Source organism: Monomorium pharaonis, chromosome 11 (genome assembly GCF_013373865.1).
Source record: "Monomorium pharaonis isolate MP-MQ-018 chromosome 11, ASM1337386v2, whole genome shotgun sequence".
NCBI classification, from domain to species: domain Eukaryota; kingdom Metazoa; phylum Arthropoda; class Insecta; order Hymenoptera; family Formicidae; genus Monomorium; species Monomorium pharaonis.
In genome coordinates, this window is record NC_050477.1 from 6,537,077 (window position 1) to 6,553,612 (window position 16,536).

General features: G+C 36.4%; 2 protein-coding genes across 4 annotated transcripts; both read left to right on the top strand.

Annotated features, from left to right (window-relative positions):
- Positions 1 to 122: 122 nt before the first annotated feature.
- LOC105831848 (hsp70-Hsp90 organizing protein 3) lies at positions 123 to 1,895 on the top strand. The gene is made up of 5 exons (XM_012672284.3): positions 123 to 307; positions 583 to 792; positions 926 to 1,079; positions 1,144 to 1,244; positions 1,367 to 1,895. Exons 1-5 carry the CDS (start codon positions 287 to 289, stop codon positions 1,568 to 1,570), a joined length of 690 nt encoding a protein of 229 aa, XP_012527738.2. The 5' UTR covers positions 123 to 286; the 3' UTR covers positions 1,571 to 1,895.
- Positions 1,896 to 7,438: 5,543 nt separating this feature from the next.
- On the top strand, positions 7,439 to 15,954 carry LOC105831847 (integrator complex subunit 3). Of its 3 annotated transcripts, none has more exons than XM_012672282.3 (10): positions 7,439 to 7,740; positions 8,255 to 8,853; positions 8,930 to 9,491; positions 9,573 to 9,768; positions 13,425 to 13,590; positions 13,897 to 14,445; positions 14,522 to 14,615; positions 14,706 to 15,073; positions 15,159 to 15,726; positions 15,842 to 15,954. In XM_012672282.3, exons 1-10 carry the CDS (start codon positions 7,666 to 7,668, stop codon positions 15,914 to 15,916), a joined length of 3,252 nt encoding a protein of 1,083 aa, XP_012527736.2. In that variant the 5' UTR covers positions 7,439 to 7,665; the 3' UTR covers positions 15,917 to 15,954. The 3 variants fall into 3 exon arrangements, with proteins under 3 accessions (XP_012527736.2, XP_028047540.1, XP_012527737.2); XM_028191739.2 differs by having other exon boundaries at positions 13,428 to 13,590; XM_012672283.3 differs by having other exon boundaries at positions 7,440 to 7,740; positions 13,452 to 13,590.
- The last annotated feature ends 582 nt before the right edge of the window (positions 15,955 to 16,536 follow it).

The following is a 16,536-nucleotide window of genomic DNA, read 5'->3' on the forward strand; positions in this document are numbered from 1 at the left end:
ATGACATAATGAAAAATGCGTGCGCAATCACGTAAGATTCACGTACCATACATACACATGTGTGTATGCGTTCCGTGCGCATGCACCATTGTACCTATATACCGGCTCTGTAACATGTATGTATGTTAGGTGTTCGTCTGCTCCTCACAATTACGTTCGATCGAGAAAACATCCCGAGAACAGATCTTTTGAGTGCAGAATAATCGATTCGTCATCATTTTTTCACGAAAGCTACTCCTAAAGTTTTCCTTGCTTCTGAAAAACTAGGATCACTGTGAATGAAAGTATGAATGCGTGGGAGGCAAAGGTGAGAATAAACTTATCAAAGCTTTTGTAATCGTACCTATCAACATTAATTAATTAGTTAATATATACCAGATAACAATTCCAAGAGAAATTGTATGCCTCTACAATACTTTTCAATTATATTGCATGTCAAGAGACGTGAGTTTTCTCTCGTTAACCTCCAAATATGATATACACAGTGTGATAATATGCACATACATATACACATGCGTATATATACATATGTACATACACGCGCAATACAACGTAAATGAATAAAGTATATTTTTCATTTAGGTGGAGAACCTTAAGCAGCAAGGAAATGCATGTGTTAAGGAGAAACAGTATCAAAAGGCAATGCTTCATTACTCACACGCAATCAAGTTAGATCCACAAAATTATTCTCTCTACAGCAACAGATCCTTTACCTTCCTAATGATGGAACGGTATCGCGACGCTTTCAACGACGCTCTCATAACCATTCAACTGAAGCCTGATTGGTCAAAAGTATGTAAAACAATATTCTTGTACAAATAATTTATAAAGTAAGACTGATTCATTAAATATAAAAAATTAATTTCTTTAAGTCTTGATTTTAAAACAAGGGATAAGTATATTAACATATATTTATTTGTTTCAGGGTTATTTTAGGAGAGGCGAGGTTGAATTGAAACTATCCTCTTATGATGAAGCTCTTAAATCATACAACAAAGCTCTATCTTTACAACCAAATGAACCTAAAATTTTAGAAGCAATGAATAAAGCATCTAGATTATTGATTAAAGACAGAAGAGGTACTTGATACAGAGTTACCTTGGAACTATGAAAACTGGAACATAATAAAATAATGTTTCACAGCTGATCAGCAGATTCCATGGGTGGGAGCTGGTGTTGGTATTATATTAGGAGTCACGGTTGTGATCGCCGACTATGTTTTTACAAACAAACCTACTCTAACGGTATTGAAAGATTTGTATCTAATATATTTAAATAATTGTCAAATATGTATATGATAATCGTAATTAGATTGCTTCTACCATTGCTGTAATATATATTATAAAATTTCCATCTTCTGTTGCAGCATCCTCTATTGATGGCGTTATTAACAATGTCAATAGCTATGATTGGTTTTGGCATCGCAAAGGGACTTCGTTACTTCCTAAAACATCAAAGAGAATCAATCCTAAATTTAGAAAATTTTTCTATGTGTTTGCGAAAGATCCTTGAATTGAATGATACCTATATAAAAGAAAATACACAAAGAAAAAAGAAAAAAGTGCGATAAAGTAACAAGCAACTAGCAGCGATTCTGCAAAGAAAAATATAAGTCTTTTTGATAATTTATAATACACTTTCAAAAATTTAATTTAAGAAATACAGTAATGTTTCACCGTTATTTATGCATGTACATATAACTTAGCTGCATAAAACTAATGCATGACTATGACGTCTGTTGAACGATATACTGTGTGTTTTTTATTGAAAATATATATTTTACATATTTTTAATATTACAAAAGAATTTATATATTTTCAAAGTACGTGATGAATAAGTTTGTTTCTATAAACTAAACTGCAAAAGAAAACTACGATGAAACAAATTAATAATTAATACATTATTAGTGTATTTAATTATCCTGACTTAATATGAATATATTCTTTAAGAAGTAGTATTTATTTGAAACATTAATAAGAATATTGTACTTGCATCACACACACACACACACACACACATTTAGATTACTTACAAGTTAGAAATTTTATAAGAAGCTCGTCTCTCATCATTGATTCTTAAATAATAATAAGCAATGAAATATAAGGGTGATAACTTAATAATAAAATAATATATCTGCGTATGCGTGTATGCATGCTGTATGTTTTTCCACTTTCGCACTTTATGATATATCGAGTGTGAAAGTAGAGTATATTTTGAAATTGAGATTTAAACTCTCGAGTAAAGTATATTTAAATATACCTAAGTTTTCGCGGTTGGACATTGGATTGCATTTAAACTTGAAAAGACAAGATTCTAATTATAACTTTCTTTATATGTATCCAATAAGTATGCGAGGCATTTAAGTACAGTAAGCATTTAACTATAGGTTATATCTGCTCATGGTTCATAAGTTATCGACGATACTTGTCCACGATTTGAATGCATCGATGCCCGATGCCACATGCAGCCTGTGAACTATGAACCGTGATTTACGATATCGCAATGGTTCCCCAATAAAAATAAAATTAAAAGCAGTATCAACGAATATTACAGCTTGATTTTTAAAATATCGTCCTTTGAAACTTGTCGTTTTATATATTTTGCATGCAACTGAATTGCGCAATACGGGAAAGTAACATATGGCAAAAATATGCGCAGTGCCACGGGACGAGAAGTAAAAAGAGATTCACCGACCAGTCAGATATCTGATTCATTTGCAAAATTATATTTTAAAATACAAGCAGGAAGGAAAGCAAACAATGCTAATATGAGAACAAGTTGATCAGAGCTAAGAAGTTGCTACGAATTAAAAAAATCAATATAAACTCAGACAACATATATATCTAAAAGATGTCTTTACAATGTCTTTTTAACATGCTTATTATATGTATAGGGGGGGAATAGTATTGGAGAATGTAAAATGAACTAAGTAACTTCACGAAAAGTCTATGCAGCATCAATAAATTAAAAATCAATAACATCTTTCTACAGTACAGTAGTGTATAAATAGTTTAGAATAATCCATTGATTGTGGAAGTGAAAACAAGAGAATTGATATACATGAAAGAATAATGGATAATTGTATTTCCATTTAACTCCATTTGACAAAATAATACTGAAATGAGTTCTATCCTTATGTGCAATAAATGAAATGCGCTGTCTGTTCTGTATAGTTTTTGTTTCCTTTGTATTGTTGCTTTCTACATTTTTAAGCATATTTAATGCCCTTCCCTCGCCCCTCTCTATTCCTATTTTTTATATGATCCTAGTGTGCGATTATTTTTTCACTCGTGTATTATTGCGGTTCGCAGTATAAATGGAAAAAAATAACTAGATCGTATAGGTTGTAACAAACAAGGAGAAACAGTGTAAAAGATTAAAAGTATGAACGATTTATAGCGAATTCGGTTGCTTGCACTAGTGCGCACTGAGTGTATATTAAGGCTTGTTTATAGTCAATTTTTTATTTAAGAATCATCTTAAATTCTTCTTAAAATACTTCTTAACCAGTAAAATGATCTATACAACATCCATAGAATTATTTTTTTGGTTAAATAGTTTTTGAACATGTATTCTTAAATATAAGAATACTGATGTAAAGTATGTAAACAAGCCTTAGTGCGCACTCAGTGCGCACTAGTGCAAGCAACCGAATTCGCTTATAAGATTATAAATTCGTCACATTTCCACATCCAATGACTTTTTAATGTTTTGCTGTAAAAAAAATATCTCGAGTTGTATTTGAACTTATATATCATCCCCATGAATCCTGGTAACTCAAAAATATACATTGGAATCAATTTAAATTTTTTTTTTGTACATTTATACTCAACTCTATTCAAAGTAACGGTCAAAGGAGAATATTTGCAAAAACGTGGTCATTAAATCGCGATAATATATAATAATATCGTATACATAGTATGAATTATCGATAAGATAAGCAGTCTGTAATAAGAATCTAATCAACTGTATTAACGATGAAATTACACGAGTGCTAAAATTCCACGCAACTCGTGACCTAAAAAATTCCTACTCCGAGAAACTTGGACCGCAGGTACTTAAACTTTCGAAAATTAGCGAAGCATGAATCGACACTCCGAGCATTCTATTATTACGATAAATTTATTTATAACAAGTATCAGTACAATAAATTTATCGTCATAAATTTCCTTTGAGATCTGTAAAGGGTTAGGATAGGTTTATTATTGCCGTTTGTATTCTTTACGAACGATCGCCGTGTAACTTCCACGATTACAGGCGCAATAATGCGCACGTGAGTTACACTCGTCAAGAATGCGATCGAATTGTATACATAAATTGGCTGCGCGAGTTTTGTTTTTCACGAGAAATAAAGCGTTCTTTTTCCCCGATGTTCCTCTTTCGAGATTTCGCAAAGCGACAAAGAACACCTCCACCGTTTAGGATCCACTTTTCTCGATAATTTTACGTATTCGCAAGTCGCAGCCACATTTGCCATGATATTAAATCTTGCGCGTTTCCTATATGAACAAAATGGCGTATTCCCTTCCGTATGGTTTTTCTCCGACATCGGACGTAGGCGCGTGTACATAGACGTCATAGACTCGCAGGTCGGTCCAGTTGTATCTTGCGTTCACAGCTCATGGTAAACGTATGACCACGGACCGAAGACGTGAGGACTGAGCTCGTTCACTTGGAAACCTCGGAATTGCGCGCGCAAGAGAGAGAAAGAGAGAACGCGCGCGAGCGCACGGCGCGTCACTTGTACATTACGTTTGCACCGAACGGCGAACGATCTTTATTGCGAGCGGTGATGCGAGAATCGCCAATGATAATGTAATCTACAAAAATAGACATTTTAATATGCACAAACATCCCGTCCGCGCATTTCCGTCGCCGTATTTACAGCAAGCAGAGAATAGGTTTTCATCGGCGCGAGGGATACAAGGAGCAGAGAGAATCTCAGGTGTCCAAGTTGCTGCGAATTCGCGACGAGTGCCATTTTTTGCTGCATCATCGCGCGGGTTTCCGTTCTCGCGGAAGTAGAATGAAGAGAGCGAGGTAGCGAGTCGTGCGTTTTGACTCGCGCGATTCGTAAAAGCCCGCAAGCCCGCATCTTATCACTCTCTCTCTCTCTCTCTCTCTCCGAGAGAGAGAGAGAGAGAGAACGAGGTCTAGGAAGCCAAAAGAGCAGAAAAGATAATCGCTTCGCGACTCCGTTAATGTCAGTGCATGAGTGCTCTCTCGCAGTCTCGCGTCAGTAGAAATGAGCGCCACGACGACAACTGACAAGGTTATTGCGATGTGGCCGCAAGCCGCAAGCTGCAAGTGAACTTGTGGACTTGGCGGAGCAGTTGGGCTAAAAACCGTGTCCTCGCATCGCGCGAAAAATGGCGACGGAATCTCTCTGCCTCCACGAGGTATCTCGTGGACGAAACCCGTTTCGGTAGCACAAGCTCGAGCGACGACGGGAGGAGGAATTCCGCCACGGAAGACTCCGGAGGGGTTAGAGTGTCACGAACCGTCTCTGAGGAAAGCGGGCTGTCTGGAGAGCCGCCACGGAATGACGGAAGCCTCGGCAAGCTCCTCGTCGGAAAGCAGCTGCGACGAAAGACGTTCCGCGAAGACGCTCGAACGGTTAAACGAAAGAAGCGTAGCCAAAACACTCAAGCCCGACGCGATTAGCGATGGCTGCTGTTGGCTGCTGCTCAATGCCTCAATCCCTCGATCCCTCAATGCCCGTTGCTGGTTGCTCGCGGCTCTCAGGCTCTCACTCCTCACTCATCGCGGATCGCGGCTACGCAAGCGCGCGCGCACGCGCCGGCGGCGTTCCCCTCGATGCACGTACGACTCTATAGCCGATGAAACCGGGGTAGGGGGTGTTTTGCCACCTTCGAATCTAGCATTTTTCAGCATTAATCTTCTCAATTTTCTGCCGAATAAATATATAATAAAAAGAAATAAAAAAAAAAGAAATGTAACGCGTATTGCTCTTATACGTTGAGACTCCCAGAATTATAATAAAGTTAATATATCATTATTTATCATTATTCTGTGGATTTTTTTTTATTTTAAATAAGCGACCTTTTCTGATTACAAAAAAATGTATATAAAAGAATATTTGCGCTGTTGCAAACTTGAAAGGATTGAGACATTAGATCGAGACAAGTAAAAGTTTCTGTCGTTATTTTTGTCGAGGAGAATATTATTCTCGGTTGCTATAAAAGAAAAGCTAACTCGATTACGCGAGTCGCGCCCTTTTTCGATTCGGTTTTCTAAATGGAAAGCCTCCGATAAAAAAGCCGACTCCTTCCGCATGCGCCGAGCACATAGTTCATCTTAACTTCTTGCGACGACGATCTCCACGATCTCCTGAGATTGATCCTCGTTCGGTCGATTCGCCCCCGTGATTGTCAGAACCGTCAAAGTTTCTGCACGCCTTGTTACAACGTTCCGATCCGACGTAACTTATTAATAACGCGTGGTGAACGAAGGACGAAGTTCACGACTCGTCGTTGCGCTTTACAGTAATTGCACAAAGCCTTGCGCTACGGCGCAAAGAGACAAAACGTAATCCACCATGAAGACGCTTTCCGTTATTCGCTCCGCTGTCTGTCGGGTGATTAACCGGTTAAAAAAATTCCTAGGGCGAAAAAGTCGCGCGCGAACGACAAAACATTGGAACACCAAGGACCGCTCTCGCAAGCATTCGCAGGTGCGAACGTTAACGGAAATGTCAATCTATCTCGGATCTCGCGTTCGTTCAATTGGTGCATCTGATACGCGTCAATTTCGTAAAACTGTTGCAAAGGATTAAAGGAGCGAAATGACGTTTGATGACCAATAACTTGTGATTAAACATAAAATTATTTCTTATTTTCTTAAAGAGTTAACAAGAAATTTTTCTCTCTCTCTCTCTCTCTCTCTATCGACCGAAGTTGAATGCGTGTCAAAATCGATTCCTCGATCCAAGGTTGTCCGTGAATTTTTAGCGTAGAAAAGACGCTTTATTCGATCAGCCGGGTCAGCCCAGGGCACCTCGCGTGGGCAGCCGCCTCTGCCACGGTCGCACTACTTTTCCATCGTACCCCACTCGGGTGGCGTCGTGTGTACAGGCTGGTGGTCGCTGATTGGCCAACAACGACTGCCGGGGGCATCGCGACACGAAGCGGGGCCCTCTCGGCGACTGGGCGCATCTATCAATGCGCAATCGCATCGGAGCTGTAGACGGAGTCGGGGAGATCTACCGAGACGAGGAGTAAACACGGTCGCTACTCGCTGGTCCGCGCACGGCACACGGTCATCGGAGGTGGCGAAGAGAGGCAGGGAGCTGGAGCGGGAAAGAGAAAGAGAGGGGAGACATAGTGGGAGAAAGCGAGAAAGAGAGAGAGAGAGGGGGAGAGAGAGAGAGAGAGAGAGAGAGAGAGAGAGAGAGAGAGAGAGAGAGAGAGCGAGCGAGCGAGCGAGCGATACGAGCCGTGCGTGCGTGCGTGCGTGTGAGCGAGCAAACGAGGGAGAGAGAGAGGGAGAGACGTGAGAGCAAGATAGAGCGAACGAGTAGGCCAGCGAGACGATCACGATGCACGGAGGCGAGCACAAGCGGCCAGGGGCACAGGGCTGAGGGCTGAGGGCTCGACGGGGCCTCGATTAACGTTCACGGGCCGGCCGCGGCGCAGCCAGCGAGTGATGGAGCAGCCGAAGACTCCGACGTCCCGGCTATTCAACGTGACCTGCATCGAGAACAAGGACGAGCTGGACGAGGTAACATAAATATTTGAAATAGTCACCGAGTACGTATCGGGTGCGAGGGCTCCGCCATTGTTGCGACGGTCGCGCACGTTGACGAATACGCGGCGCCACATGCGAAAACGCGCGTTCCCACGCGGTATTCGAACTCTCCGAGAGCGATCTTTCCTTTTCTAAAGCCTTTTTTAGGCGACAATTAAAGAGTATCGGAACACTCCCGGGATATACCGGGACTCGATGGCCTTCTCAGATGGTCACTTTGCCACCTTCTCGATCTACGTGTGTTATCCTCTTTTTAAAGCTTCTAAATGTCTAATAATTCTATTTGTCTTTCTTTCTTCGTTTTCCCTCTTTGTTTTCCGAAGCGACATGTAATTTTTCTCAATTGTTTCGCGTGGAAATTGTTTTTTCTTGTGCACTCAAAGACAACTTGCTCCTTGAAGGGACACATCTGATAAAAGTTTACGCAATTATCTTTTTGTTTTGTCCTTTAAGATTAATGAAATCAAACGAGACAATATGTTTTCAGAAATTGGAGAGATGTTACTCGACGTTACAAAATTTGATCATGGGACTTTCAGAGAAGGAGGCCCACGATACGTTGAACAATGCCATGTGCAAGGAAAAGACACATGAAGAGGTCTCTCTTGGGTTGCTAATGGTCATCTTAACAGATCCACAAAATGCTGCCAAAAGTTATAGGGACTTGACACTGATCACACGAGATGGCCTGAGCATTGTGCTACTCCATCTCAATCAATTAGTACTGGAGAAATATTTAAAGTTAACTGACATCACTAGGAGCCAGTTACTATGGTTGCTGAGGGAAATGATAAGGACTAGTGTAACTAATGTGGATAATCTTTGTTTAAGTTTGTTGAGGCATGCAGCAGGTGGGGATATTTCTCCAAGGAACTTATTTCTAGTTGACGCCCTGTTAGATATTTTTCAAGAGAATCGAGCGTGGTTGGACAAATTTCCTTTTTTAGTAGCATCTATTGTGTATACGTATTTACGGTTAATAGAAGACCACAATGCACCTCATTTGACTGGTTTGCGGCAAAAGGAAGTGACCTTCACGATATCTTTGATAAGGGAACGAATGGCGGACTGTCTGGTCATCGGAAGGTATACATCACAGCCGATTAGAAAGCTTCAAATTACAAATGACAGGCGGACTAACGTGGTTAATTGTATTTTTCAGAGATTTGGTTCGTTTACTGCAGAACGTCGCGAGAATATCAGAGTTCGAGGCACTCTGGAAGGATATATTAGTTAATCCAAAAAATCTTTGTCCAAACTTTAATGGTGTCCTTCAATTGCTACAAACTAGAACCTCCAGAAGATTTCTGCAGTCTCGTTTGACACCAGAAATGGAGAGAAAGCTTGTGTTCCTGACGAGTAATGTTCGTTTTGGCAATCACAAGCGTTATCAGGATTGGTTTCAGAGGCAATACTTGGCAACACCTGAATCTCAATCGTTGAGATGTGATCTTATTCGCTTTATCGTTGGAGTCATACATCCCACAAACGAGCTGCTGTGCTCCGACATTATTCCACGATGGGCAGTAATAGGTTGGTTATTTACTACGTGCACTTCCACTGTGGCTGCTAGCAACGCGAAGCTGGCTTTGTTTTATGACTGGTTGTTCTTCGAACCTGACAAGGACAACATCATGAACATTGAACCAGCGATCCTCGTTATGCACAATTCAATGAGGTCTCATCCACCTGTCACTGCCACACTTCTAGATTTTTTATGCAGGGTAAGTTGCATTTACGTCACGTAATTGTCTTTGGTTTCTTTCCACTGCGAAATTTTATTAAATTCTTTTTACAATTCACAGATAATACCAAACTTTTATCCCGTGCTAGCAGATAAAGTGAGAAACGGCATATTTTCATCATTGAGACAAATTTTGGAAAAACGCGTTTTGCCTAGCTTATACCCATTATTTGATAGCCCGAAACTCGATCGAGAATTGAGGAGTAAAATACGGGAGACCTTCAAAGAATTTTGTCTACCACCAAACTCAGAACCTGGTAAAAGGGCTTCCATTAATACATTAATCTCATTACATTTTATAATATTAAATAGAATTACATAAAAGAGTATATTAGATAGGTAAAATTTGGCATTATGGATAAAAATATTTATCCATAATGCCATAACTTGATGCGAATTCTCAATTAGAGATAAATTACTAAAACTTTTTTCGACGACAGATAATTTGGATATAAATTTTAGACAAAAATCTTATTTTTATGTTATCTCATTTTTATTGCTAATTACTAAACTTATATTAATTTTTTATGTAGCTAATCTTCACGTTTCATAAATAATATGTTAAGCATCGGTTTGAAGGAAATTTTATATAAAAAATTTTGTTTATTGTAAAGTTTCAAAATTTTTTCTTTTCTTGATAAATATTTGACAACTGTTATTTTGGTATTTTCAATCGAGAATTCTTCAAAATCAAAATAAGTAATAATTTAATGTAGTAATTATTGTATATTTTATAAAATAAGATTTATTGTTGTAAATTTTAAAAAATGTTAACATGAATGAGTTTAATATTGTAAATTTGAATAGAATTCTAGCATCGTATAAATACAAACTCCATTTTGATTATGACAAAATTTCTTCATTATCAAAGGCTAGGCATTATTAATGCTGATTAAATTCCAAGTTAAATATTACATATATGCAAATGCTTGTGCATTATGATTTAGAATTTTTTTATTTTTTAGAATAGAAAGTACTAAAGGCTTTTAAAATAAACGTAAAAAGGAACAAAGAACAGGGACTCGAGAACAAGTTAAATATTACATATATGCAAATACTTATGCATTATGATTTAGAATTTTTTTATTTTTTAGAATAGAAAGTACTAAAGGCTTTTAAAATAAACGTAAGAAGGAATAAAGAACAGGGACTCGAGAACAGTTCAATATGTTAAATAAGAAACAATTTTATACATATATTTTTCTTATTAAACTATTCTTCTTGCTTGTACTTTTTATTGCATTAAGCTTAATGCATTCATGATAATGTATGTATCTATAATCAAGAAGACACTAGACAATATTACTGTTGGAAGTTATTGGAAAAAAACTAGAATAATTTTCTTATTAGTTACAACAAACTGAGAAAAAAAAGTATTTTAACCATTATAAAATTGCCTTTTTATATGGGGTACTTGACGAGAAGGTACTTATTTAGAAAATTATATATATCTGTTAGGCACATTGAATAAAATATCTTTGCACTATTTAACACAAGTAAACTAGTTGGATTTCATAATTCTGAATAACATGTATAGTATTTGTCATATAATATAATAAAATTTTTTATTGCATTTTAATGGTAATTTGAATGCTATAAAATGTATCTCAACTTGTTCGATTAATAGGTTAAAAAAGAATGTGTATTTCTCGTCATATACACCACAACATTTCCGAGTGAAAGTTTGTTGGAAAGATTTGAAGTTATATCACTTATAGAATTTGTGTTTCTAGTATTAGACCGCGAAGTTAAAATAATATTTATTAAAGTTGAAAGTTATTAACTTTTAGTGGTTAAAACGAAACTTATTAATCTGCTCAGTATTAAATATTTACTATGTCAATCGCTGAACAATCATCAGTAAATAACTATTTTAAAAAATATTGCAATAATAAAGCTTTAGAATAATACATTGCAAATTAATTGACATTTTTTAGATCTTTTTTAACCTATTAATCGAACAAGTTGAGATACATTTTATAGCATTCAAATTACCATTAAAATGCAATAAAAAATTTTATTATATTATATGACAAATACTATACATGTTATTCAGAATTATGAAATCCAACTAGTTTACTTGTGTTAAATAGTGCAAAGATATTTTATTCAATGTGCCTAACAGATATATATAATTTTTATATGAGTTTGATTAAATATTATTTTGAAAATGTTTATTTATATTAAGTTTAGAAATTGTTCATTGAGTGACTCTTCTTTTGACTTATGCGTGAGCGGAATACTTTGCTATTTATTTCAATTTTAGTTTAATATTTTTATTATTATTAAAGTTGGATGTATAAATATGTTCGTAACATTTATGCTACGTAGCATTGGTTTAATTCAGTGTTTAATTCAGCAGGCATGTAAAATTGTCTATCACGTTCACAATGTGCTACTTGCTGGACATGTTTATTAATTTTACAGTAGTGAAATATTTATCATCTGTAGCACTTAAAATTATAATAAATAAAATTAAATTGTTTTCATATAACAAAATAAATTTGTTTCGAATTTGCATTTAAAAATTATCTCTAATCTTATTTACCATTTTGAGTAAGATTCTTGGAAAATCTTAGACCTCTCATGGAATTTTTTTACAAAACTTGATTGAACATCCTCAATTCTAGTCTTTTCTAGATTTTCTAAATAAAAATCTAGCTAGATATTTTATGAAATAGGTTTCTAGATTTTTCGGAATTTTATAAAAAATTAATATAAAAAATTCTAGAAAGTAAAAAAGGCACTAAAAATTGTACTTGAAAATACATTAAGTTTATTTGTGTTGCTTGAAATTTTCACAACTTTTACACTTAAATGCACGAGAATATTTCAGGGTATAAACTTTCTGAAGAAAACCAGAGGACAGTTTCATTGACTTTTAGACTTTGACTGGTGAAACTAAAATCGATCACATGATAAAGGATGGAGAGTGATGAAAAATTTCTTGAAATTTCTTTGTTAAATGTTTTGCTCAATTTTACTGCTCAATATGTGTAATAGCCATTCCACCCATTAGTTACTATTATAAATCGTTAGGAAAAAAAAAATAATAAAAGAGAACAATGAAAAGAAAATTAAAAAGAAAGATTATAAGTATAGACTAAATGGTGATGAACAACATAATGCTGTCGTCCCATGACTCTAATAAATATAGGTTTGTTTTTTATTCCTGCACTGCTGCAATAAGTTAGAATGAGAAAAAATATATTTGTCTTATTATAACTTATTGCACCAGTGCAGCAGTACAGAAATAAAAAACAGACCTTTTGTATATCCTAATACATTTAGCTGTTGGAGAGTGAGCGAGAGAGAGAGGGGAGGGGGGGGGGCGGAGAGAAAAAGCAAACATTCTAATCACAAAAAGTGCAAGCAACACAAACAGATCTATTAAGGGAATAAGGCGATAGTTTTGCATTGCCGTTTAAATATATTTTTCAAAGAATTTTTTTGTTGATTATACAGAATTGTAAATCCTTTTGTATAATTAAAGCATAAATAATAATACAGAGAAAAATCAACAATTTCATATGAAAAACGAAAAAAGGAATAGAAAAACGAAAAAGAAGATTGCATTCCTTTAATGTAGACATTTTTGGACGTTTTGGAGTGCAGATTTCGGACATAGCCGCGGTTATGGGAAGAACTGAAGGCAATCATATTAAAGAATCATTGAGTGCTCACTAGTTTTTAAATATGATTGGTTCTTGCCTTTAGTTCTTTTTCCCTTCTACAACCTATATGGCAAAAGTCCGAAATCTGCATCGTTATTTGGAAGTGGTATATGATATACATTTACATATGTATCACTGTAGGTCGAGTATTTTCTTATAGTTTTCTGTGACAAATTTGACGATTCACTTTCAGCTTTCAGCACATTTATCACTTACTAACTTTACATCGTATCCTTAAGCAGGTAATAAGGTTCTGAAATATTCAGGTAAAATGGAAGAGCTCAACAAGGAGCACAATCCAGGGAATATAATAGAGAGTACCACGAATTCTATGATGGAGAACAACCACGTGGCACAGGACCCAGAACCAGCATTCAGTGACGAAGAAGAAGAATCTCCTCTCAGGTTAACTATTTGTTACATAAACTATATTGTATATAGTAATAGTATATTAGTTGCATATATAAATTTTTTTGATATGGATCATAGAACTTGAAACTGTCATCTATACATTTGCTATGGCTAAGATGCTATGGCAGTAAAAGACATGATTTAAGATTTAATTTTAACTTCGATTGCCAGCAATTGTGACTGTAGTTACTTTTCAATCGAGATAAATCTAGCAAATGGTTATGGCTATTTTTTGTATTGAAAAAATAAATTTTATATTTCAGAGATGGAGACTTAATTTTACGAATTTGTTTATTTTAGAATAGTGACGAAAGTGGAAGATGAAGAGGATGAGGAAGATGTACCATTGTCTACGGTTAAATTAAAAAACGAGCAAAGGAACGCGAATTGCGTTGTGAAAAAAGAGGATATCACGTCACATTTGCGTCTCATATTGGAACCAGAGGAGCTGCGGACTAGCCTAGAAACACTGCATATGGAGCCTGACAATGAGTCGAGATGCCAAACGATGGAAAGGATAGTACAAATGGTTGTGGAGGATGAAATAGACGCAGAGACGATATCTGCATTAGCGTCCTGCATATCAACTATCTTATCGCCGCAGATCACGGCACAGATCTTTCCGTCGGATAATTTGAATGAAGAAGCATTGGCTGACAGCATAAGCACGCCGTTGTTTGTTATGTTTCGAAATCAATTTCAATTATGCAAGGAAGAAGACAATAGGCGAAAGCTCTTGGCCAGGGTACTAGCAGAAATGCAATCAGTTCAGTCCAAAATAGGTTATCTCCTTCTCTATTTTCTAAAAGTTTGGGGCAGAGAAGAGGAAAAGAGAGAAGGCGAACCGAGGTTAGAAAAATATTAATATTTTTCGACGAACAAAGAATACGATCAAAAATATAACTTTTGAACTGTTCCATTTCAGCAATGTTCTAAACGATGTTAAAGCATCAGTGTACAAGGACTTTTGCGTGCAGCGAGAAAAAAAATTAGACGTGTGTTTAGTATCAGATTTAAAGGTACAAGTTTTATATAAAGATATAAAAAATTAAATATTATATTTGTACTAGAAGCGCTATGTTCTAATATGTTGTTTGTCTTTGTTGTAGCTTTGTCACGAAGATAACATATTCATGTTGTGTTACCTCGTGCCCGATGTGTACACAGGATTTCAAAATGTCGCTCTTGGAAACGTTCAATTGTTGCATCTGGTCGTGTCCACTGTGGATTCGTATCAGTTGCAAGATCTAGTTTGTCAAATAATGCAAGGCCATCTAAAGATGTTAAAGAAGGAATCGTTCACCACGCTATTAACAGCCAGCTTAAACTGGGAGACATTCGAGCAATACTGTTTCTGGCAGCTTATACTCGCACATGATTTTCCCATTGATTATGTACTGCCGGTTTTGCCTAAATTGCAGTTTCGTAATCATGCGGAGGCACTTACTTCGATCTTGTTAATGCTTAAGCAAGAGAAGTGTGTTAAAATAATTGCTACATAACACGAAGCTTATTGTAAAACAATTCACTACATAACTTTAAATTCGATTAATATATTATAGGCCAACGTTGGATCTTTTACGACAACTACTCGCCCGGCAGAGCGTTGACGATGATAAGTTTGTCGTGTCCGCGTTACGTTACTGGTGTCGTGACTATGAAGAAAAACTCGGCGAGCTGCTCGCGAATCTTCTTAGCACCCGTTATCCCGCAACTAGCCCAAACAAACGGAAACGTTCTGGAGCCAAGCAGAATCAACAATCTGGTCCACCTACCGGTGAACAGGTTCTTGGCCATTTAGATCAACTACGCCAACACTGTATGTCTTCCGCGGAACTGCAATTGTATCATTCGGAAGGGATGCAAAGAGCATTACAGCAGGCACAAGCGGCGAGTAGTGATTCACTAAGGAAAAGCTACGGCGATTTATTTGCGCTTGCGGAAGTTAACGAAGAGAATGAACCACCACCGCCAAGTAGTTCTGTGAGAAAACACACTACTGCCTCCTCTGGGGGAGGTGGTGGCAGTGGTAAGGGTGGTCATAGAAAAACCGGTGCTAATACAAGAGAAAGATCCAATCTGAAGAGACCACTTCCGCGATATCATATTGATAGTACCTCTACTAGTGAGGTAAGTTTTTTAAAAATTCTATTTGTATATATGTTATACATTATTGATTATATTATATGACATATATAAAAATATTGAAAATTTGACGATAAACGATTTTTCTTATCACTTACAGGAAGAAGAAATTGTTAATCCAAAGCAAGCGAAAAAAAGAAAAAAGATTAATCCAGTGGGCTCGGACAGCGACTGACCACCCAGTGTCTTCATACGTCACATGGACCACGTCACGTGTGTGCAGCAAGCTAAATTAGCCTTAAGAATAGTAAGATAATATGATATATATATATATATATATATATATATATATATATATATATATGGTGTGTGTGTGTGTGTGTGTGCGCGCACACACACACATACACGCACACACACAGAAACTTTGTACATATAATGTATGCTAAGGATGAACGCGGAAAGGTATATACATATGTAGGAAAGTAAAACCTTTAATATGTTTCATATATACCTGTTGCAACAGAGCAACAGCAAAATTGCCAGACTCTGATTGTTATTGTTAAAACATTTTGTTAAAAATTTAAAATCGAAGCGTATAGAAACTACTTAATCGTATTCTTAAAAAATTAGATTTCTTGTTTTAAACGCGTTTTTTACACGGACAAATACTAGTTAATGTTTTTTTCAGTAAACTCAACAGACACAAGTGATCAAGCGGTATATCAATATATTATTCTACTCTCCCACGTTTCTTCTCGAAATATATACTAAGCTATCGCTTATGTCTGTTAAATAATTTAAATCGGAAAGCAAGATTACATTTTGTAATTGCTAAAGGCTCCTGTTTCTTCACAG

What these genes read in the sequence shown, in the direction of transcription:
- LOC105831847 (XM_012672282.3), top strand. Translation starts at nt 7,666, where the DNA reads ATGGAGCAGCCGAAGACTCCGACGTCCCGGCTATTCAACGTGACCTGC. An exon ending in ACAAGGACGAGCTGGACGAG is followed by an intron (nt 7,741 to 8,254) that starts GTAACATAAATA and finishes ATATGTTTTCAG; the next exon opens with AAATTGGAGAGATGTTACTC. An exon ending in ACCACCAAACTCAGAACCTG is followed by an intron (nt 9,769 to 13,424) that starts GTAAAAGGGCTT and finishes CGTATCCTTAAG; the next exon opens with CAGGTAATAAGGTTCTGAAA.
- LOC105831848 (XM_012672284.3), top strand. Translation starts at nt 287, where the DNA reads ATGAATGCGTGGGAGGCAAAG. An exon ending in ATTGATTAAAGACAGAAGAG is followed by an intron (nt 1,080 to 1,143) that starts GTACTTGATACA and finishes AATGTTTCACAG; the next exon opens with CTGATCAGCAGATTCCATGG. An exon ending in CAAACAAACCTACTCTAACG is followed by an intron (nt 1,245 to 1,366) that starts GTATTGAAAGAT and finishes CTTCTGTTGCAG; the next exon opens with CATCCTCTATTGATGGCGTT.